This window comes from Euprymna scolopes, chromosome 9 (genome assembly GCF_053919585.1).
Source record: "Euprymna scolopes isolate OS-2025 chromosome 9, ASM5391958v1, whole genome shotgun sequence".
Taxonomy (NCBI): Eukaryota; Metazoa; Mollusca; class Cephalopoda; order Sepiida; family Sepiolidae; genus Euprymna; species Euprymna scolopes.
In genome coordinates, this window is record NC_136490.1 from 150,363,692 (window position 1) to 150,389,696 (window position 26,005).

General features: G+C 33.1%; 1 protein-coding gene across 5 annotated transcripts in view; it reads left to right on the forward strand.

Moving 5' to 3' along the window:
• Positions 1 to 26,005, forward strand: part of LOC145284908 (transient receptor potential cation channel subfamily M member-like 2) — a 297,757-nt gene that overhangs the window by 69,427 nt on the left and 202,325 nt on the right. For 4 of the 5 annotated variants that reach the window (XM_080133985.1, XM_080133987.1, XM_080133984.1 and 1 more), the window contains exon 2: positions 6,289 to 6,426. The exons of the other annotated variant lie outside the window; for it this stretch is intronic. In XM_080133985.1, the coding sequence (XP_079990111.1) occupies positions 6,289 to 6,426 (138 nt within the window). The remainder of the gene's footprint in view (positions 1 to 6,288; positions 6,427 to 26,005) is intronic. 5 annotated transcript variants of the gene reach the window in all.

Sequence of the window (26,005 nt, forward strand, 5' to 3'; positions counted from 1 at the left end):
ATATTAATCTTAGGAAAAAATATTTATCTTAGTGTGTGTCCTTTACTGTCATGTATATATATATATATATATATATATATATATATATATATATATATATATATATATATATATATATGATAAATTGACAGATCAGAATAGACATTAATATAAACATTATTCCTAAGATTAATATATGTTTATTTATATTTACGGATAAGAATAGTGCTGATATAACATTGTAATAATTTTAAATTGCATCTAACAACATTGAAGCCTGTCACGAACCAAAGGAGCATCAGACTTATCAGAATTTCTGCAAGAAGAAATCGTGAGTCAACATGAATGTGGTCTTAGTCAACACAAAATAGCAGGAAATCTTTCAATAACCCTTTTCTACTGTTAATACAGCGATCTTACAATTCATAAGAGAGGACAAAGAGTGCACAAAATCTCAAGTCGTCTCGGGTCTTCTGAAAGAACCTTGCGTCTTGTGAAAAGATATGTTGAAGAGGATCCTCAGTGCAAAGCCTCTGACATTGCAACACAAGCTGGTGTCAATCCCAGAACAGCTGTCCGGTATCTTAACCAGCTGGGCTACTATGGTAAAACTGCAACGAAGTATTAGTTATTAAATTTGTGACCACTTATTTTGTTCTATAAATTATATGTTTATCGCAATAATTTTTTTTTTTATATAAATTACTATCGGGACTACCCGGCGTTGCTCGGGATAGTATAAACAATGAGAAAATTTAATTTGGTTTTGTAATATATTTGTTATTCTTATGAGAGAGGAATTTTGTATATTTATGTATCATTTGTTATTTCGAAAAAAAAAAAGAATATTTTACCCACATAAGACGGGCATTACACATATGAAATAATTGTATCTTACCAAGGGTAGGTCATTTATAGCGTGTATATGAAAGGACGGGTAATATACAACACATTTATTTCATCAAATCCCAAACGATGCCAGGTATTTTACTAATATATATTCTCGCCTATTTCATTCAATCCCGGGCAACGCTGGGTTTTTTGCTAGTATATATCTTAATCAATCTCATTAAATCCTGGGTGACGCAAGGTATTCTGCTAGTATATATTTCAATCAATCTAATTCAATCCAAGGTACGCCAAGTATTCTGCTAGTATATATTTGCATCTATCTCATTACATCCCAGGCGACTGTGTATTCTGCTTGCATACATTTGCATGTATCTCATTGAATCCAGGGTGACTCCTGGTAATCTGTAAGTATATATGTTGACGTATGTCGTTGAATCCCATAATTCTTGGATTGTTACACATTTCGACAATTTAACCAACATTATCGCTCACCTGTCTAAAATAATAACTTTGAGACATTGTCTTGGCTGGTTTTTCATTACAAACACATCATCCAAATAACTCACATTTCATCATTTTTTTATAATTTTTGGATATGTTACTAATTTCAACAACCGTGTCACATGATTTAACTTACATTATCGCCACCACTCTTACTAAAATAAAAACATTGATACATAGGCTATGGTATGTTACTAATTTCGACTATCACTTTTCATGAGTAAATCCACATTATCGCCCCCTTCTATCACTAAAATAATAACTTTTAGACATGGTATGGCTGGTTATTTCATTATAAATCCACCAAAGAAGTAAGTCACATTATATCATTTTTCATAATTCTTGGATATGTTATTAATTTCGACACTTATTTGTAATGATGTAACCAAAATAATCGCGACCTCTTACTAAAATAATACCTTCCATACATTGTCTGGTCTGTCTACTTCATTACGGATACACCAATCAAATAACTAACATTTCATCATTTTTCATAATTTTTGGATATGTTGCTAATTTCAAACGTCATTTTTTCTGAGTTCAATCACGTAATCCCTCTCCTCTTACTAAAATAATACCTTTGAGACATTTCTGGGCTGTTTATGTCATTAGAAACACATCAATAAAATACCTCACATTTCATCATTTTTTATAATTCTTGGATATGTTATGAATTTCGACAATCAAATTTAATGAGTGCGTACATCCAATCGCCCAATTCTTACTAAAATCATAAATTTGCTACATTGACTGGGCTGTTTATTTCATTATAAACACACCAATCAAATAACTAAAACTTCATTTTTCATAATTCTTGGATATGTTACTAATTTCGACAATAATTCTTCATGAGTTAATCCACATTATCGCCACCTCCTATCACTAAAATAATAACTTTCAGACATTGTATGGCTGTTTTTTTTTCATTACAAACATACCTATCAAGTTACTCCCATTTGCATATTATGACAATGAATGTATATTAATCTAATGGAATTCTAGAATTAAGCTACACTCAATGGAGGTCACTTACATATTATGACAACAATTGCATATTAATCTAATGGTATTCGACAATGAAGCTACACTCTATGGAGGTCACTTGCATATTACACCAATGATTTTATATTATTCTAATGGTATTCGACAAAGATGCTACATCCGAGAGAGGCCACTTACATATTATGGCAATGATTGTATATTATTCTAATGAAATTCGACAATGACTATACATCCAAGGGAGATCACTTGCATATTGTAACAATGATTGTATATTAATCTAAAGGAATTCGACAATGAATCTATACCCAAGGGAGGTCACTTGCATATTATAATGATTGTATTATTCTAATAGAATTTGACAATGAAGCTACATCCAAGGGAGGTAACTTACATATAACAATTATTTTATATTAATCTAATTGTATTCGACAATGAAGCTATATCAAAGGGAGGTCACTTACATATTATGAGAATGATTGTATATTAATCTAATGGTATTTCACAACGAAGCTACATCCAAGAGAGGTCACTTACATATTGTGACAATGAGTGTATATTATTCTAATGGTATTCAACAATAAAGCTTCACCCAAGGGAGGTCACGTACATATTATGACAATGATTGTATATTAATTTAATGGAATTCGACAATAAGGCTACACCCAAGGGAGTTCACTTGCATATTATAACAATGATTGTATATTAATCTAATGGAATTCGACAATGAAGCTATACCAAAGGGAGGTCACTTGCAAATTCCCCCAATGATTTTATATTAATCTAATGGTATTCGACAATGACTCTGCACCCAAGGGAGGTAAGTTGAATATTATAACAATGATTGTATATTAATCTAGTGGTATTCAACAACGAAGCTACATCCAAGGGAGGTCACTTGCATATAATAACAATAGTTGTATATTAATCTAATGGTATTCGACAATGAAGCTACATCCAAGGGAGGTCACTTGCATATTATAACAATGATTGTATATTAGTCTAAATGAATTCGACAATGAAGCTACATCCAAGGGAGGTCACTTGCCTATTATAACAATCATTGCATATTAATCTAATGGAATTCGACAATGAAGCTATACTCAAGGGAGGTCACTTGCATATTGTATATTAATCTAATGGAATTCGACACTGAAGCTACACTCAAGCGAGGTCACTTGGATATTATTACAATGATTGTATATTAATATAATGGAATTCGACAATGAAGCTTCATCCAAGGGAGGTCATTGCATATTATAACAATGATTGTATATCAATCTAATGGAATCTGATAATGAAGCTACATCCAAGGGAGGCCACTTGCATATTATAACATATATACTGCGCAAGCACCTTCTAAATTTTTAAAATCGGACCTATAATGCACAAGCACCTTCAAAATTTTCACATCGGACCTATACTGCACAAGCACCTTCTAAATTTTTCAAATTGGACCTATACTGCACAAGCACCTTCAAAATTGCCAAATAGGACCTATACCGCACAAGCACCATCAAAAATGTTCAAATCGGACCTATACTGCACAAACACCTTCAAAATTGTTGAATTGGACCTGTACTTCACCTATGTCATACAATCCCAGGCAGCGCTTGGTATTCTGCTAGTACACATCCACCTATGTCATACAATCACGGACGCCACCGGTTGTTCTGCTAGTGCATATACACCTACTTTATCCAATCCTGGTCTATGCCGGGTATTTTGCTAGTACAGATATCCACCTATGTAATCCATCCCAGGCGATGCTGGGCATTTGGCCAGTACATATATCAACCAATTTTTTCCAATCCCAGCTGTCGCCAAGTGTTCTTCCAATCCCACGCCATTCCGGGTAATCAGCTAGTATATATGTCGTGCTAGTGCTATGTCATACTATTCCGGGCGACGCTGGGTATTTTGCTCGTACATATGCACCAATTTTATCCAATACACATCTTCTTTTTTTACTTGGTCTTTTGGCTAAGATCAAAGTGTATTATCTGTGCTTAGAAATAAAGCGGTTTCATCTTTTGCCCCAGCTCCCACTAAAAAACATAATCTCCCAATACTAAGAATAGCTATCTGAATAATGTTTTTTTTCAGAATTTTGAATCAGCAGTTTAGCGTTTGTGATGTTTGAAATATGACATCTTGTACTAATTTAATATACGAAAAATATATAATACGCATCTTTTTATTACTTGGTGTTTTGGCTAAGATCAAAGTGTAGTATCTGTTCTTAGAATTAAAGCGGTTTCATCCTTCTCCCCCACCCCCACTAAGAAAATAAGGAGGAGGTCATGCTTTGCATGTCAATCTTTAGAGAAACAAAATGCTGATTAACTCATGCCTCCCACCTTCCTCCCTCTCAATAGAATTAGGTCGTAGTGTTACTAATATAAAAAAGAAAATGGCCGTTTTTTTTTGTTTTGTTTTGTTGTGCAAACAGGCATCGATCGTCTCACGCCAAATATTTTTAAGCGTGATTTTTTTTATTTATCATTTTTGCGTATTATTTTTGGTTTAAGTCTCCAATTTTACTAAATTTAACTTGCTAATAACTTTGGTAACGTTGTCATAGCGTAGAAGTTCATAGTTTAATTTGTATGAGTGTTAAATCGATTTGAAAATATATAATGTTTAACATTAAAATGTCACTTTTTTGGCTCCTCCCTGCAGAAAATCGGTCAACTGACCCACTTCTGATGGTCCTTTGGGGCTAATTTTTCGATATTTGTCGTCCGGAGGCTGGGGCTTTCATATAAGACCTAGTTTGTGAATTTTTGTTCTGTCTTTGAAAAGTTTTTAGCAAACATCCAAACATACACACATACATACATACATACATACATACATTTTCACTTTTATATATATAGATATGTTTATCGAAATAAACTGTTTCTATGGATGCCTATTATATATATATATATATATATATATATATATATATATATATATATATATATATATATATATATATATATATAAAGCAGGCTCCTTCAGTCTTGGACAGACTATGGATACCCACGAAGGGTTGCTTTCGCATGGAATTTTTGTAGCAGGAGGTGTGCAATCCCCAACCTCACCTCTCCTGAGACAACATTGTTAAATACCAGTGGCAAGTCAAGTACAAGATGACTAGAAACAAATGCCGAGAGCACATACAGCGCCTAGAATTCCCAAATGGTCACCCATCTGATACTAACCACGCTCAACATTGCTTAACCGGTGATCTGACGAGAACCGATGTGCCAATGTGATTATGCCGTAACATATATATATATATATATATATATATATATATATATATATTAGTCATCCACATACAGTACTGTTTCGCTGTTTCACAGCTCATCAGTGCGGCTAGACAGGCAACTACCTCAAGCCAGGATTGAAACCCGACCGTCATGGCTCCTAACCATAACGCTATCGGCATCTGCTGTATGAGTCATGAGTTTAACGATGTTTTGACATCGTCCGACCTACCTAAGTTCGATTTGCTTACACAAAGAGCATCGCTTATACGCTAATGGTAATTCGTGTATCGTATATATATATATTGATGTAACTGTAGACATGGATGCTGGCAGAGAGATGAACAGATAGAATCTTGTCATTATTTTCCAGATGAAGAAGGACAAAATTTAAACAAGAGTTGTAAACAATTAAAACACGGAAATACACATGGGACAACATGGTCTTGCCATTGGAACCAAGCAGAGTTGATCCAGGAGAAGTATATTTGGGTTTGCGCAACCCTGGCATCACAATTACACGTGCAGCTACCCTAACAGGGAGGTCCATTGTCTCTTCAGACTGAACGGAGGCATCAATATATGTATCCGTTACACTCTCGGCACAAAAGTATGTTTACTACAGTGAATGAAAATTAAATGCAGTATAATTGCCAGTGCGCGGTCTTTATTGTAACTAATGTTATTGTTTTTGTTTTAGATGGATGCATTCAAACCCCAGGTGAAAATCCACCCGAATAACGAAGGGTGTACGAATCAGAATGGCCATCGGGAAGAACTGACATCAACACCAGAAAACAAATATGAACATTTTTACAAGAACGATAACGTCGAAGTGGTATGTAGAAATAAGAAATATTATGTTATGTAGAAAATAAGAAAAGTTATGCAGAAATAAGAAATGCTATGTACAAATAAGAAATGTTATGTAAAAATAAGAAATGTTATGCAGAAATATGAAATGTTATGTAGAAATATGAAATCTTATATAGAAATAAGAAATGTTATGTAGAAATAAGAAATGTAAGGTAGAAATAAGAAATGTTATGTAGAAATATGAAATGTTATGTAGAAATATGAAATCTTATATAGAAATAAGAAATGTTATATAGAAATAAGAAATGTTATGCAGAAATATGAAATGTAATGTAGAAATATGAAATGTTTTATAGACATATGAAATCTTATATAGAAATAAGAAATGTTATGTAGAAATATGCAATGTTATGTAGAAATAAGAAATGTTATGTAGAAATAAGAAATGTTATGCAGAAATATGAAATGTTATATAAAAATATGAAATGTTATGTAAAAATAAGAAATGTTATGTAGAAATGAGAAATGTTATGTAGAAAATAAGAAATGTTATGTAGAAATATGGAATGTTATGCAGAAATATGAAATATTATGCAGAAATATGAAATGTTATTTAGAAATATGAAATGCTATGTAGAAATAAGAAATGTTATGTAAAAATAAAAAATGTTATGTAGAAATATAAAATGTTATGTAGAAATATGAAATGTTATGTAGAAATAGGAAATGTTATGTAGAAATATGAAATGGTGTGTAGAAATAAGAAATGTAATGTAGAAATATGAATTGTTATATAGAAATATGAAATCTTATATAGAAACAAGAAATGTTATGTAGAAATAAGAAATGTTATATAGAAATATGAAATCTTATGTAGAAATAAGAAATGTTATATAGAAATAAAAATGATATGTAGAAATGAAAAATGTTATGTAGAAATATGAAATCTTACATAGAAATAAGAAATGTTATTTAGAAATAAGAAATGATATATAGAAATATGAAATGTTAAGAAACAAGAAATGTTATATAGAAGTATGAAATGTTATGTAGAAATAAGAAATGTTATGTAAAAATATGAAATGTTATATAGAAATAAGTAATGTTATGTAGAAATAAGACATGTTATGTAAAAATAAGAAATGTTATGTAGAAATAAGAAATGTTATGTAGACATAGGAAGTGCTATGTAGAAATAAGAAATTGTATGTAGAAATAAGAAATGTTATGTAGATAAGTAATGTTATGTAGAAATATGAAATGTTATGCAGAAATAAGGAATGTTATGTAGAAATATGAAATGTTATGTAGAAATAAGATATATAATGTAGAAATAAGAAATGTTATGTAGAAATATGAAATGTTATACAGAAATATGAAACGTTATGTAGAAATAAGAAATGTTATATAGAAATAAGAAATGTTATGTAGAAATATGAAATGTCATGTAGAAATAAGAAATGTTATGTAGAAATAAGAAATGTTATGTAGGAATAAGAAACGTTATATAGAAATAGGAAATGTTATGTAGAAATAAGAAATGTTATGTAGAAATATTAAATGTTATGTAGAAATATGAAATGTTATGTAGAAATATGAAATTTTATGTAAAAATAAGAAATGTTATATAGAAATATGCAATGTTATGTAGAAATAAGAAATATTATGTCGAAATATGAAATGTTATGCAGAAATATGAAATGTTATATAGAAATAAGAAATGTTATATAGAAATAAAAAATGTTATGTAGAAATCAGAAATGTTATGTAGAAATATGAAATGTTATGTAGAAATATGAAATCTTATATAGAAATAAGAAATGTTATGCAGAAATATGAAATGTAATGTAGAAATATGAAATGTTATATAGACATATGAAATCTTATATAGAAATAAGAAATGTTATGTAGAAATATGCAATGTTATGTAGAAATAAGATATGTTATGTAGAAATATGAAATGTTATGCAGAAATATGAAATGTTATATAAAAATATGAAATGTTATGTAAAAATAAGAAATGTTATGTAGAAATGAGAAATGTTATGTAGAAAATAAGAAATGTTATGTAGAAATATGGAATGTTATGCAGAAATATGAAATATTATGCAGAAATATGAAATGTTATTTAGAAATATGAAATGCTATGTAGAAATAAGAAATGTTATGTAAAAATAAAAAATGTTATGTAGAAATAAGAAATGTTATATAGAAATATGAAATGTTATGTAGAAATAGGAAATGTTATGTAGAAATATGAAATGGTGTGTAGAAATAAGAAATGTTATGTAGAATATGAATTGTTATATAGAAATATGAAATCTTATATAGAAACAAGAAATATTATGTAGAAATAAGAAATGTTATATAGAAATAGGAAATCTTATGTAGAAAAAAGAAATTTTATATAGAAATAAAAATGTTATGTAGAAATGAAATATGTTATGTAGAAATATGAAATCTTACATAGAAATAAGAAATGTTATGTAGAAATAAGAAATGTTATGTAGAAATATGAAATGTTAAGAAATAAGAAATGTTATATAGATATAAGAAATGTTATGTAGAAATAAGAAATGTTATGTAAAAATATGAAATATTATATAGAAATAAGAAATGTTATGTAGAAATAAGAAATGTTATGTAGAAATAAGAAATGTTATGTAGAAATATAAAATGTTATGTAGACATAGGAAATGTTATGTAGAAATAAGAAATTGTATGTAGAAATAAGAAATGTTATGTAGATAAGTAATGTTATGTAGAAATATGAAATGTTATGCAGAAATAAGAAATTTTATGTAGAAATATGAAATGTTATGTAGAAATAAGAAATATAATGTAGAAATAAGAAATCTTATGTAAAAATATGAAATGCTATACAGAAATATGAAACGTTATGTAGAAATAAGAAATGTTATATAGAAATAAGAAGTGTTATGTAGAAATATGAAATGTTATGTAGAAATAAGAAATGTTATGTAGAAATAAGAAATGTTATGTAGGAATAAGAAATGTTATATAGAAATAGGAAATGTTATGTAGGAATAAGAAATGTTATGTAGAAATATGAAATGTCAAGTAGAAATAAGAAATGTTATATACAAATAAGAAATATTATGTAGAAATATTAAATGTTATGTAGAAATATGAAATGTTTTTTAGAATATTAAATTTTATATAGAAACAAGAAATTTTATGTAGAAATATGAAATGTTATGTAGAAATAAGAAATGGTATGTAGAATATGAAAGTTTATATAGAAATAATAAATGGTATGTAGAAATAAGAAATGTTATATAGATATAAGAAATGTTATGTAGAAATATGAAATGTTAAGTAGAAATAAGAAATGTAATATACAAATAAGAAATGTTATGTAGAAATATTAAATGTTATGTAGAAATAAGAAATGTTATGTAGAAGTGAGAAATATTATATAGAAATAAGAAATGTTATGTAAAAATAAGAAATGTTATGTAGAAATATGAAATATTTTACAGAAATAAGAAATGTTATATAGAAATAAGAAATGTTATGTAGAAATAAAAAAAATGTTATGTAGCAATTGTAAATGTTATGTAGAAATAAAAAATGGTATATAGAAATAAGAAATGTTATGTAGAAATAAGAAATGTCATGTTATAAAAAAAGGATACGTAGAAACGTGGAAATGATACATAGACATATCAAAATAGTGGGTAGAAATACAAAAGCGTATGTAAAAAAGTTGAAATGATACGCAGAATTATCGAAATTTTATGTTGAAATATAGAAATTCTATGCAGAAATATGAATGCTCTGTAGAAATATCGTGATGGTATATCATCATCATCATCATCATCATCATCATCCCTGCTGTTTTAATAGCGTCGGTGACCACGGCTCTCCACATTGTAGATCTTTGATGATTCCGGGAAGACAAGTAAAGACGGTAGTTTCCCGTGACTTTGTGTCTTTATTAGAGGGTTCATCTCCCCTAATGAATTAAACGCGCCCCCAGATACCAACCTGGAAATTTCTAAGACTGGGATGTATCTAGAAATATAGAAATGGTGTGTGAAAATATCACAATGGTATGTAGAAATATGAAATGCGTACGCAGAAATTTGTCAATGGTATGTAGAAATATCGAAATAGTATATAAAGTATCAAAATGGGGTATTTAGCAGCAGCGGCATGACACGTATGCAAATTATCAAGGTGACGTCAATGTACGTTCTCAGAAAAGAACATTTAAAAATGGCCGCTACCCGGAATATTTGTTCGCATTATTTTTCTCCTTGGCTTCGGTATTAGTACATCTAAGAACTCGCAGCAATAATATATCAAACTAGCTATATCTGGCGTTGTCAGGGAGTATTTTGCTTTCATTAAAACATATACCGATATTTTGAGCAAGTTATAAGTTATGGAATTTTCGTTTAGTTTTAGCACAGATAGAGAATAGAAAGCGGAGAGAAAAATAACCAGTAGACAAGCGACCGGGAAGTCGTGCCACCGTAAAATGAACGTGTGACATGTGGGCGGCGAAAGCGTTTGAGGGTGGGGGACACGTGTGAGTGCGCAAGGAAATTTTGAAATAAGATGAAATTCAAACTTTGATAAAAAATTAAATGATCGGACGACTGTGCACGCGGGGCGAACTGCAGACAGAGCAGCAGAAAGAACAGCAGAGATAAAAAAAAAAAAACAGCTTGGCGGTGACTGGATGAAGCAGACATGTTGATGCGGGAGGTGAAAGAGCACGTGTTCGAGAGGTTTGTTAACTACATGGCGAACTAAGAGAATTGTAAAACAAGATGTAATGTGTTGTTTTGAAAGTACCATTATTAAATACCTTTTATTTCGTACTAGAAAAAGGATGAGTCGAATTTCTTTCCTTTGTTTTTTTTTGTTTTTGTTTGCGAGACTTTGATATACAACGTACGGTCCGAGTGTAAACATGTAACTACCATGTTACAATAGTATGTAGATATATCGAAATTCCATATGTAAATATGAAATTGCGTGTGGAAATATCAAAATGGTATTTAGAAATATGAAATGTATGTAACAATAACATAATGATAATAATAATAATAATAATAATAATAATAATAATAATAATAATAATAATAATAATAATAATAATAATAAAAATGGCAACTTGGCGTATGATTTCTTTTTGAATAACAACGGGTAACTCTATTAATTAAGTATATGTGTTGTTTGAAACTTATTTTCTAGGTGATAACAAACCAAAAACGGATACGGTGTAGCAGGCCAACCAGTGAGATACTAACTTTGTAGATTAGTAATTTATTATATAAGCAGATGTGATATTCTATTGGTATGAACATAATTTTTAATTTTTTTTATTCAATTTTCACCCTAAACAAGGCAAGTGCCACTTTTAAGTAGGGGGCTACTATCGGGGACAATTAGCGGAGGCGTTTTGAAGGGAGATGAGTAGAAAGATGTTTGTTCATATTACACTTGAACTTCTGCGTATCAGTACAGTTGGGAAAACAGTATCCCGGAAGGGAGTTCCAAAGACTTGCAGTTCTGGGGAAGAAACTATTTGAGTAAAAGGCTTTCTTGCACCTAGGGATCTTTACTCTAAAGGGGTGTGACTTAGTTGCTTGTCAGGTTTGTCGGGAGTAGTCACGTCGAGGAGGTACAAGTGCTTGCAGTTCGTCAGAACAGCCACCATTAAAGTATTTGTAGAACAGGCAGAGGGATACAACATTTCGTCAATGGGACAGAGGCTGAAGTTTAGATGACAGTTCAGGACCTATCAGGTTGGGGACTCTCTTTTGAACCCTGTCCAGGAGTGAGAGACAAGCAGCAGATGCACCAGCCAAAATGTGACAGCAATACTCCATACATGGGCGAATGGTGGCCTTATAGAGGTACAGAATACTATCAGGCGTAAGTAATTTTCTAGCACGGTAGAGAGAGCCCACATTCTTTGCAGCAGCCTTGGCAATGCTCTCAATGTATATATTCCAGTTCATGGTTCCTGTAAACGTTAGGCCGAGGAGTTTAAAGGAAGTACTTTCAGGCAGTGTATTCTTAGCCATTGCTATTGGTGGTAGAAAAGGTTTCATATAGTTATTGAATAATAGAAATAATGTCGTCCTTATTCCACTTTACATTGAAATGCCTATAGATAAGATGAGACTTGTCTTTTAGAGAGAAGATCAGTATCAGAATGAAAGAATGGCAAATTTTGTTTATGCAAAAACAATTAATTTTATTGCAAATTGATTAGACAATACAGACTCAAATGTTGACAGCGAATGAGAATTCAAAAAGTCCAAGAACGTTCTTGGTGAAAGAAAGTGCTTTGTTTGTAAAAAGAAATTAATCACAAACCTTTACATCATACGAGTTTCGTATAGCGTGTGTAAATTGAATAAGCATGTAGATGTATGTGTGTGTGTGTGTGTGTGTGTGTGTGTGTGTGTGTGTGTGCGCGCGTGTGCATGCGCGCATGTGTGTGTGTTATCGTGCTTGTTTTGTATGAGAAAGAATGTATTTATGAAATGGATATATTAGTTCAATGTTAGTGCTTCACTGGGCGTAAAGTTGTTTGTGAAAGTCGCTTGTAATAAATGTGTTAATTGCCAAAAGTTTTTCTTCCCAATGGGGTTAAGTAGGATGATGTCGTGAACAAGGGTGTGGTCTCTGGAAAATAAAATAAAATGATCCTCTCTGCAAGAAACAATCGATATGCTTGAAGAAATAACAGCGTGTTAGCAAAAGGTCCGACGAATACGGTGGGTAAGAGATTAGTGCGCTTTTCTAACATTTCTGAATGTATTTTCCTTATTTACATTTTCTGACTGTTTGTCTCACCTCAATTGCTGCCACTAATTTAAAGTTTCTGCCGTTATATTCCTCGGCTTTCTTCGGAAACATTTCGTGCGTGTCGGTGTTCTCTAACTGAACTCTTTAGTTTTTATCAGTTTGCTAGATATTGCTCTCCTTTAACATCTCACAGCACATATCAATGAAGGTTTTAGGCAATAACTGAACTCATAATGTAACATCTTGGTAGAATTCATACGTCAAAAGTATTACATAAATGCAGATGTGTCACAGGGGTCGATCCCTGAACCTTCATTATACCTGATATTCATAAACAACCTTCATAATAAAATCATCACGCTTTCAGTTTATTAACTGTTGAAGGTAATAAAGACAGTGATGATATTAGAATAGTCCATCGTAAAGCAAAAGGGAATAACTATTTAATTCCAAATTAGAGTGAGGAGAAAAAGAGAAAGGAATATGGCAAAGGGCTAATTTAGGATTGTCTCTTTATTTTTAACTGGTTTTGCAAATTCACTTTTGGCCCAAGCAATTTAGCGCTAGCTCAATGAATGTTTCAGTGGGTCATTTTTTTTCTTACATAAACATTTAGGTATCGCTACACGGTCATGAGTATGCTTCGGTCAACTAGTTATAAATAACTAGACATCATCAGGCGATGCTACTTTTCCAAAAGTTCAGTCCTTAATATTTATGTAAATGTTTATGTAAAACCTGGGTGTCTTCAAGTCCAACATAAACAAATTCCTGATGAACCGTCCCCTTAAGTAAGACATTTTATCAAATCTTCAGTACTAACGATTACTACAATATTATCCCATTGATTACTATAGATGCAATAACCCTTATCCCCGAGTGGCTTCCGGGCCTTGATAAATGGTGACTACTTTGTAAAAAAAAAAAAAATTGTTTCCGAGATGGTTATATTTGCTGATGCCACCACGGTCTACAATAGACACGGGGGGGGGGCGACGAATGAACACACATCTAAGGCAATGGTTGAAACCCAAAGGAATGACTTCCAGTCTGTAGTGGAATGGAGACGTAAGTCGTTGGTAACATCAAATGCCGCTAAGACAAAGTTTCTTTCCTTTAACAATTGCAAGAAACCTTCTTATCTACTGATTGCTATGACTTATTATACGCAACCTGAAACATTCACAAGCAAGATGAATTGAAGTAAATACATTGAGGGCATTGCCAGGGTTGCTGCAAATAAGGTGGGGCTCTCCCTACCATGTTAGAAAATTACTCGCACCTGAGAGTATCCTACATTTCTACAAAGCCACCATTCGCATATGCATGAAGTATTGTTACCATTAATTCCTGACTCTTAAACAGAGTCAAGAAGAGAGTATTCAACCTAAAAGGTCCTGCATTATCAACCAAACTCCAACTCCTGTCCCAACGCCGCAATGTTGCATTCGTGTACCTATTTTTATTTTGATGGAATGTGCCCTGACAAACTCAAAGCTTTTGTACGCCATCGACGTAAATTCCTCTCACTAACCCGACAAGCAGCAAAATCGCACCGCTACAATGTAGAGTTTCTAGATGTTGGAAGACCTTCTACTCTGATAGAATTTGGAATTTATTCCTGGTTTCCTGCTTCCCTGATTGTATTGACACACAAAGGTTTAAATGTAATGCGAACAAACATCTCGCTACTCAACTATCTGCATAGTGTCCCTATAGATATGCTCCCAAATAGTAGCTTCTCACGTCCAAGTGGTACTGTGCCTTGTTTGGGTGAATAAGAATAAAAAGAAATCATTTTCGAATATCGATTAATTCTTAATTAATAATTGCTAGGTTATGTGTCCAGTCAACATAACATGTGAACCATTTAAATGACAGTATCATCGTTATCTCTACCAGATATCTCTTCCTCCTTATTATTTGAATTCTTTGGACTATTGTTCTCATCTTGGGTGTTATTTTCACAATGTTTCGGTCGATGTAACCTCCGACCTTCTCGAGTTGTATATTGTCAAACTTGTAAATCTTTCTGTCGAATACTGGAATATTTTTATTGAATTTAATAAATCATATTATTTGGATTCTTCGGGCTATTGTCCTTATCTTGAGTTTTATTTTCACAATGTTTTTGATCAATATAGCCTCCGACCTTCTTCAAGTGTATCATTTCGAACTCGGAAATCTGCACGGAATTTCGAATGAAACCCTTTATTTAATCCACGGGATAGCATGCTCTCATTCCGTCAGCCATGACGGGATAGAAGTCCTAAATAATTCTTAATTGTATTTTTGCGTGTCGCCCACACTGAGGATCGAACTTTCAAGTTCTAGAAGAGTATAACTTTTCGACTGAATTTTGCCAAGTACTATATCCACTCTGCCAAGGGTCCGAGTTGGACAACAAGATACACCTGAAAAAGGTCGAAGGTTACATCGATCGAAACGTTGTGAAAATAAAATTCAAGACGAGAACAATAGTCCAAAGAACCTAACTAATACGAATAATCAATCCCCATCTCAAAATTAAGAAACGCAGTGTTGTTAATTGCTTCTAGGGCGATTCTTGATAATAGCGAATAAATAATACTAGTAGGGATACCCAACGTTTACCGGGATTTAATTAGGATCAACAAATGTTCCACACTCCCAATACTTATATTGTTATCGAAATCGGTGAAATCGCCCATTTTTCAACCAAATCGATTGATTGCCTGTACTGGTTGGGGATCCATCGCAGTACACCGAGAGAAAACCTCACACACCCGAAGCAATGACTTAGTATACAATACATTGTAGTGTGGATTGCACTGTAGAGAATCTACAGTTGATTTTATAAAATGAGTTTCATATAATGGGTTGAATTCAAGTTTAAAGTCTCATGGTTCAGCTTGTGCTCTAAACAGAAACATTCATTTCGAATATGCCTCTGTCGTATCAAAGTAGCTAATATTGATTTTATACGCCGAGCCCTTCTGCTTGTGCGGTGATAAAACTTCTCAGATGCACTTTGGTCAAAATCGGACCGTTCCTTCTTTAATTGTTTTTTTTTCGATTATCGATTTTCGATTATCGATTTTCGATACTTATTGCAGGTATTCTGATACAAAACCTATCTATTAACACCCTCGGACACATAAAGTACATTTGTGTGAAATTAACAAAACACCAGTCCAGCCGTTTCAGACTCCATAGGAAACAATCTCTCTCTCTCTCTCTCTCTCTCTCTCTCTCTCTCTCTCTCTCTATATATATATATATATATATATATATATATATATATATATATATATATATATATATCACACACACACACATACAAAATGCCTTTTATGTATAATTAGAGATTTACGATGATTTAAACATTATTGATTTTTATGTAGTATATAAGTCAGAAGTAGTACAATACATTATTGAAATCATTAACCAGGCAATGCTGTTTGCCTTTTCTTACTTAAAAAGCTATTAGGATGATTAGACAGTTTTTTATCGTCTCCATAAATCATTAATACCAGTTGTTCTATTTCAATAATTAATTACTTCTTGTGGTAATGTTCGCTTTTTCTGCCGTTAGCTTTTCATCAATAGAATTGTTCCGTTAATTGATTGGCTTCAGCTGGCTACTATTTTTTGTTGTTGTTATAAGCTAGCGGAAGTGCCCGGATATTCAAGTAAATTGATTACAGTGATCTGCGCTCTTTTCAAAGTCTAATCTATAACATTTGATTTTAAGTCATTGTTTAGTATCGATTCAGACATTAATGTTTATTTTAAGGAATCAAATAAAAAAATATATTAATAGAGAATCATACCAGAAATTCCTACATTCTGACTCGTAAGCAAATGGACCACACGTTTTTATATTTATTGTAATATATAATTGGACCAACCGATCTTAAAACAGACTTGCAGGGCGTATAGACGAATGCTAACAGCTGCTCATAACATCTATAGAAGGCAACACACCACACCGAGAAGCAACTCTACATACACACTTTCCTCAGATCTCAGTTTTGATTAAAGAGAAAAGAATCTGATTTGACGACAACGACGATGATGATGATGATGATGACGATGATGATAAAACAGTAAAAAGTTACCAATGATTTCAGGTGTTGTAAAAACAAAACTTATAAAGTTCGTCTCATTGCGCTCTTTCTTAATAGTGTGTGCATAGATGTGAGTAGCATTTCGTCTCTGTTAGTCTGACTCTGTAAGAATGTGTGCGCGAGATGAAGAAGACTAGAACGTGGATCATTAGTCAGTTCCCTAGCGACTTGTCTCCCTCGGCCACAGACATGAAGTTGTCGAGTTTCAGTTCGAGGCGCGGTCGACAAGTGTATCTTAAGAATACTCATTTTGTTGACCCGGTTTTATAAGTGTCTCTAAATTTGCATTGTTTTTATTTTTTTTTATTTTCACAATGATTTGTTACTTTGGGGGTTTGAAACGATTTTAATTGGTTATAAATACTGTTAAACTTACTTTTGAAAATGACGAAGAAAACGAATCGAAATGAAAAAAAAGATGGTAATTAATACGAGATATTTCTTATTTAGTGTTAGTCGTATTTATTAAATTCTCTGTTCTTTCATTCCGTATTTTGCTTTCTATCTGCATTTTAAAAAACTTTTTCTTAGATTTTTATCTACTTGGTAAATCTTCACAATCTGTCAGTTTCTCGTTTGAGACCCATCTTTGCATATTGGTGAATGGCCGCCCGCTAAGCTCAAATAAAAAAAGTGTCAACACACATATAACGTAACAATCGGTCAATTTACTTATGGAACATCGATATAATGTGTATGAAATAAAAGCTTTTGCCGGACACTTTGCGAATTTGGCACTGAAAACTTCTGAAGTCGCGAGTTGAGGTTCAGAAGGTCTCACTGAGCGGTGCTGACTCTAGAGCCACTGGGGTGTTCTCTTCTAAGTGTGAATTTTTTTTTACTTATATTAAAACCAACCATGTACAGGAATTGAAGTTAACGGGGACAATGACTAGTCAATTCGTTCGTCTTTTCACTAGTATCTCCATCTATTTTTTATTATTAATTATAGTTTCTTCAACTTAATCATTTTCGGTCGCAATTATTTTCATTGTTCGAAATTTGTTTAAATTATTTTTTACTCTAGGAATAACTCTCTCTGATCTCTATATCTATATGGCTCCTCCGATGCGAGATTCGTTGGTCTGATATTGTTGATGCGACAAATCTAATTTTTAAAGCAGGGGCTCCCTATCAATACTTTCCTAATAGAAATCCACTTTCCTTTTCTAAATTCCGCTCAACTCGAAGCATTCAGACAATTTAGAATTTTTACTGTTTAATATCAGTAATTTCTTGTATAAACCTATAATTTTATTCATTACAATTGTTTCGTCGTGGTTTGAGTTTCAACATAAATCACACCTATATCCAAACTCAAATATCTAATGTGATTTTGGGTCAATTATATTTGGTGCTACCAGATCAGGCTGTCTAAAGATACTGGTACCTTACCCATATATACACCAAACATTGATGTTATTATTTTTTCTTTCCTTTACAATACTCATTCATGTTCTTCAAAGTTAAACACAAAATCAACAATTTTTCACTACAAAACAATCAAACCAAACTCCATGAATAAATATTTGAAGATATAATTGAAAATATTTGAAGATATAAAAAAGAACTTATAGAAAATTAGTAAGTTCGGCATTAAATAACTTGAGAAGGTTTGATATGCCGTAAAACAAAGCAATCAAACCAAACTCCATAAATAAATATTTGACATCACTCATAAATATGGCTTCATATGTCACATTAACAGACTGATTCCTAACAGGCTGATTGAAATTGAAACTCAAAATAATCAACAGATTGGCCGCTTACTCAATCATGTTCTGCAAAGTAAAAAAACAAAAAAATTTCTACTACAAAACAACCAAACAAAACATGACGAATAAATATTTGAAGATAAAAAGAACTTAAAGCATAAAAACTTATAGAAAATGACAGGATCGGCACGAAATAAGATGAGAAATGTTAATATGTTACAAAACAATCAAACAAAACTTGAAGATATAAAAAACGTGAAGCATAAACCCCTTTTCTAAAATGACTTAATTCAACAGTAAATAACTAGAAAAGGCTTGATATGCCGTAAAACAAAACAACCAAACTAAATTGGGTGGTTTATATTAGTATCTATACTTATTATTCATGCCGTCGCTCATGATTCGAATCATAACTGACACTTCTGGAATCAGCATTTTCTCCCTTAATCGGCGACCACTAAAACAAATGTGCATTTTTATATTTGAATTCAATTTTACCAGATATCAACTCGACACCATCAAACTTCAATTTTACCAGATATAACACGGCACTATCAAACTTCAATTTCACCAGATATAACACGGCACCATCAAACTTCACTAGACAAATACTTTGATTTTTTTTTATATATAAAACTTTGACGTAACTTTGCTATTTTTATTGCTTAGGCAGATTAAAAATGTCACCTTTGAAAAGTGCCATTCTCTTACATTCAGAATTTGGTGGCCATCTTAGATGGTTTGAAATTGCAGCAGCAGCAGCAGCAGCAACAACAACAACAACCTGATTAGGTTTACTTATCTTATCAAAGTTGACAATGAGAAAGCCAAATAAGTTATGTTTTAATAACATTTAAGCTGATCAAAACTGATCAAAACCGCAGCACCATTCGAAAATCAAAAAGTGTGCCAATAACTGTTAAAGTACAAGTGTAACGAAGCCGGTACACAAGTTTATTTATTTCATTTATATCCTCGTAGTAGTTTTATATGGCCTTGATTGTATCATGTGGACTAAACAACTAGCCAATCGCATTAAGGTGTTTCAAAATAACGTTATGCGTCTCATTACGGGTCATCGCTTGAGAGAAAAAAAATATCCATCCTTCGTCAACTTACTTATCTACCCCCCCCCCTCTATTCGATAAAATCAAAAGTAAAACCCTTAAATTTTTTTTTTTTGCCATGTCTGGCCTGTCAAAGTTATGCTTTGAGGGTACGTTAGAAATCAAAATAGGCAAAGGAAAGCCAAGAAGAAGGTGGAGAGAAAATGTTTTTGATTGAACATCTCTCAACAGTTGGACATCCATCAACCAACTTGCCCTGGATAGGAAGCAATGGCGAAAAATAAGTCACGTGGGTTCGCAATCCCCACCAAGTGGAAAATGCGACTCATGATGAAGCTCATCAAGTCTTGAGTTCAAACCCTCCCATAATCACCCATTTATATTTTTAATATTTTCTCTCACTCATAGACCACACTGCATTCTTCTAATTGATATTTAAAAATAATGTTTTCCGACTGAAAAATCTCAATATTATTCTTTCTTCTAGCATGAACTAACCCTTATCCTAACCTTAACTCTTAAATGAACACTATATATCGGATATACATCTTTTGCATTGTTTTCTGTTAGGCAGAAAAGCACACACCCCGTCGACTGTTCTGGTACAATAGCTGGTTATTGAAGCCCGAAGCCCTGCCTAAACAAGTGGTACATTGATTTTGCCATCTTTCCTGTTGTAGGCTTTCTGAGTTCTCTTACTCCATGGCTGACTGGGATAGCTTCCGTACATTTATATCCGATCTACCTCTGCATTCCATGTTTAAAAAGGGTGTGTCCTCTATAGTAGCAGACCTGACCGAATGGTTAATTGTAGGCATAGACCGATTCATACCATCTAAAAAATTCCAACAAAAACCTACCAGCCAGCCAGCCATGGTTCTTTCCAGAATGTGCTGCTGCCATTGCGCACAGAAATCACTTTTTCCATAGCTACCAACGTAATAGATGCACTGAAACTAAAGCTGCTTTCAGGAACGCCAGCAACCACTGTAAAAGAGTAATAAAAAATGCAAGAGAGCTGTATGCCCAGTCTGTTAAATCCAAAGTAGCTGATCAGCGGCTTGGTTCCCACCAGTTTTGGCAAATAACAAATAGGATCCTGAACAGAACTGTGCATTCTATCCCAACCATTATCAATGGACCAGAGGTCATCTCGTCAGCTTCAGACAAGGCCAAACTATTTGCCAAGAACTTTGCAGCTAATTCTACCCTATGCGACAAAGGCCATCAACTCCCCATATTTCCTCCTATAACACAGAACACGCTAGGTAACATACAAATATCTGTGCATGGGGTCGCCAAGCTAATCAAGAACCTTGATTCCAGTAAAGCAACTGGCCCTGACGGCATCCCAATTATAGTATTAAAAAAGCTTCAACCAGAACTTGCTCCCATACTTACAAAACTGTTTAAGCGTTGCCTTAATGAGAAGTGCTTTCCAACATCCTGGAAAACCTCATCAGTATGCCCTGTATTTAAGAACTCAGGTGATAAGTCATCTTCTCTCAGTACAGATCAATAAGTCTCCTGTGTTTCATGAGTAAGTTGCTGGAATCCATATTAAATAGAGAAATAGTCAACCACCTCAGCAGAAATAACCTTCTTAGTGACACGCAATATGGCTTCCGTTCTGCAAGGTCTACTGCAGATGTGCTAACGGTTATATCTCATAGGATTAGTGAATCTCTTGACAAAGGTTTCCTTTGTAGGGCAATTGCTCTTGACATATCAAAGGCCTTCGACAAGGTATGGCATAAAGGCCTACTTCACAAGATTTCCAGCTACGGCATAACTGGAAATGTTCTCTCTATCATTAAATCATTTCTCTCTGATAGGCTCATAAGAGTAGTGGTTGATGGACAAAAATCAGAGGCCTGCAGTATTAATGCTGGAGTCCCTCAAGGGTCCATCCTAGGCCCAACTCTCTTCCTGATCTACATCAATGATCTCCCTAAACACATACTTAAATCATTCGTTGACATCTATGCTGATGACACGACCATCTATGGCAACACATCAAAGGTTGTAAATGACAAAACTCTCTCTCTGATTCTCTCTCCTCTGATTTCGAGCGCGTGGTTCAGTGGGGGAAGATGTGGCTGGTTACCTTTAATGCATCTAAAACCAAACTCCTATCTTTGCATCATCAACGCTCTGATCCCCATCTGGCATCAATTGAAATGGATGGCTCTCGTCTAGGAGAAGCCCCATGTTTTGACAAGCTTTTGGGCTTGGCCTTCACTATTGATCTGAAATGGAACACGTACATCAAGTCTGTTGCCAAGGTCGCTGGGAAGATGGTGGAATACTGCTGCCATATTTGGGCAGGAGCTGCTAAAAACAGCCTATCCTGCCTTGACAGAGTACAAAATAGACCGTGGCTTAGTGGGGGATGCCCTTTTTTCTTCTCTACAACCTCTCCCACAGAAGAGACGTTGCAAGCCTATCTTCATTTTATCGTTATTTCTATGGCAGGTGCTCGTCTGAACTCCAATCTTTGGTCCCCCCTCGCCAATATTTTACGAAAAACACCCGTCTAGCTGAATCCACTGTCAAAAACTTTCCCCACTCTTTATTTATGCCTAAATCAAAACGTAGATTCCATGAACAAGGCTTCTTTCTTAGAACTGCACGCCTGTGGAACTCTGTTCCGTCTGCCTGCTTCCCACCTGACTACAACCTGGATGTCTTCAAGTCCAACGTAAACAAATTCCTGATGAACCGCCCCCTTAAGTAGACACTTTATTAAATCTCCACACTAACGTACTGTACTTACAATAACCCTTATCCCTGAGTGGCTTCCGGGCCTTGATAAGTGGTGACCACCTTGTAAAAAAAAAGAAATATCTATCCACAACTGGTTTTTCCTTTTACGTATACTGCGTTTAAGTTGGCCAGCTATTCTCCATTCACATTTTCCTTGGCTTACTGTCAGAAGAGCACGTGCCTAGCTTACACTTATGTCATTTGATCCTCAACTTCCACCAATGCAGCAATTTCGATTCTATCCTATGTTTCTTTGCAACAATATCAGTTCGCTGTTCAAGATTGTTTACATTTCATGATAAAGAAGTGTGCGAAAATTCCATATGTTTAGCATTAGCTTATTTCTTTGTAATATTTTTGTTCATTTCTGCTAGTATGAACAGTTGCCAACCGCAGATTGTTGGCTAGTTAAAAAATTGAACAGGCATTTGCTTATATTATATTTTCTAGGCCATTCCCAGTTTAATATATATATAAATATATATATTTATATATATAGATATATGTATATATATATGTATATATATGCATATGTATATATATATGTATATGTATATATATGCATATATATATGTATATATATGTATATATAGGTGTGTTAATATATATATGTATATGTACATATATATACATATGTATATATATGTATATATATGTATATATATATGTTAATATATATATGTGTGTGTGTGTGTGTGTGTGTGTGTGTGTGTGTGTGTGTGTGTGTGTGTGTGTGTGTGTATGCATATATATGTATATACTAGCAATTCAGCCCGGTTTTGCTCGGGTCCTATGTACTGTTCATAATTTGCCCTACATGTGAATACACTTTATGTAAGATTTCAAATGTTTAGACCAAAATTTGTCTGAGTAATTTCGTATAGACCGTAGGGGTAAAGTTTTTTTTTTTACTTCGACCCCTATTTTGACCCCTTAACATTTATTATTTTGGTCTCAAATCAAAATACAAAGTTTTACCCATGTCCAAGTTACCTACATCTAAAATTTCAAGTCTTTAGACGCAAAATTGGCGGAGGAATTTGGTAGAATCTGCAAAGGTCAACTCTTTCAACTTTGACCTTTTGACAGCCAAATGTTCGCCTCAAAACTGATTAAAATGCTTTCTGCATATCTGAATAATGTTATGTATAAATTTCAGATGTAAAAATAAAAATAACCCGAGTGTTTGCTAGACACTGCAAAGGTCAAATCTTTTGAAATTTGATACCTTGGTTGTTCAAATTTTCAACCCAAACCAATTAAAAAGCTTGTCCTATCTCTAAATACCCTTTATGTAAAATTTTAAATGTTTAGACCAGAAATTAGCTGAGTAATTAGATAGAGATCACAGAGGTCAAATGTTTTTTAAACTTTGACCCCAATTTTGACCCCTTAACATTTATTGGGGGCTCAAATCAAATTATAAAGTTTAATCCATGTCCAAGTAACCTACATTTAAATTTCAAATGTTTAGACCTAAAATTGGTGGAGGAGTTTGGTGGAGTTTTCAAAGGTCAAATCGTTGAACTTTGACCCTATGACAGCCAAATTTTTGAAAACCGATTAAAAAGATTCTCCAAAATTTCAATATTCCTTATGTTAAATCTCGAGTCTCTAACCCGAAAATCGACAAAGCTATTTGGTAGCAAAATACAGATACACACACAGAATTTTCACATATATATATATATATATATATACATATTAATTTTCCAAGTTCTAAATATCAAATTTTCTCAGTTGGTCATTTCTTACTTTTCCAAAAGGTAGGCATTTCAATATTGTTTCGTATTGCGACTAACAAGTCTAAAAAACTATATTATTGCTGCATATTTAGTCACGTACTCATCAGATGTTTACCTTAAAAAAAAAAAACTTAGAAAAAAAAATTATTATGGATAATTTAAGATAAACATGTACCGCATAATCATGTTGACACACCGGTTCTCGCTGGATTATCGAAGTTAAGCAACGTTGAATCTGATCAGTACGAAATGGGTGACCATTTACGACTTCCAGATGCTATCTATGCTATCCGCTTATCTCAGCATTGTTTCCAGTCCTCCTGGGTTTATCTTTGCCACTAGACTCAAACAGTGCCGATTCAGGAGAGGTGTGGTTGGGATGTGCGCAATCCTTGTCTCACAGTTACACGCGCAGTTACCTCTACGGAGATATCCTTTGTCTTTTGAGACTGAGCGGAAGCATTGAAGATAATTTGGTTGGTTGTTTTTGTTTTACGGCATGTCAACCCTTTTCGGGTTATTTAATGCCGAATCCAAAGATTTAAGAAAAATATTTTTAATAGAATATATTTGTTGTTTTCACGTCGGTTTCTATTTAACCCATAGTTGGGACCCTAACAGGTACAGAGTGGACCTGGGAGCAATGGTAATTAAAGGGTGGCTCCACACTCCCCAAAGCCCACAAGCTGGGGCCTCACCACTGGATATAGTTTAAGGTCATATCCAGGACCCCCATTGAGGGACTTTTACCCTCTGCAGGGGGGCAGTCGGCGTATTCTAATGCCCCACCGACAGGGCCGCATTGAGGATAAACATCTAATGAGTATGTAACTAAATATAAAGCAATAATATAATTATGTGTACTTATTAATCGCAATACAAAACAATATTGGAATGGCTACCGTTTGAAAAGTAATCAATGACCAACTGAGAAAAACTTAATATTTGGAATTTGAAAAATTATTATATTACACTATATGTGCTATGGAACTCAATAAAAAAGGCATTCATTGAGCTTGGACCTTTTCAAAATTTTCAAAATTTATATAAATTTGTTTTCAATATAAAAGTCTTTATTTATGAGAAAGGTTTTTAAATCCATTACGATTTGTATAAACTGAATACGTTTCAAGTAAATGATTAACCTATATATATATATATATATATATATATATATATATATATATATATATATATATATATATGAGAAAGAGAAGGGGAGAGATGTAGATAGATATAAACATGCGATAAAATATTAATATCATAACAAAAATTGCATATTTTTAACAGTATGTCACTATTGTCCCCTCACACCAAAAAGGAGAAGGTAATCTTTGGATGGACGAAATTACTATAACAGAACAGATACTATACTGCCTCCACCAAATAAAAACAGAAGGTAAT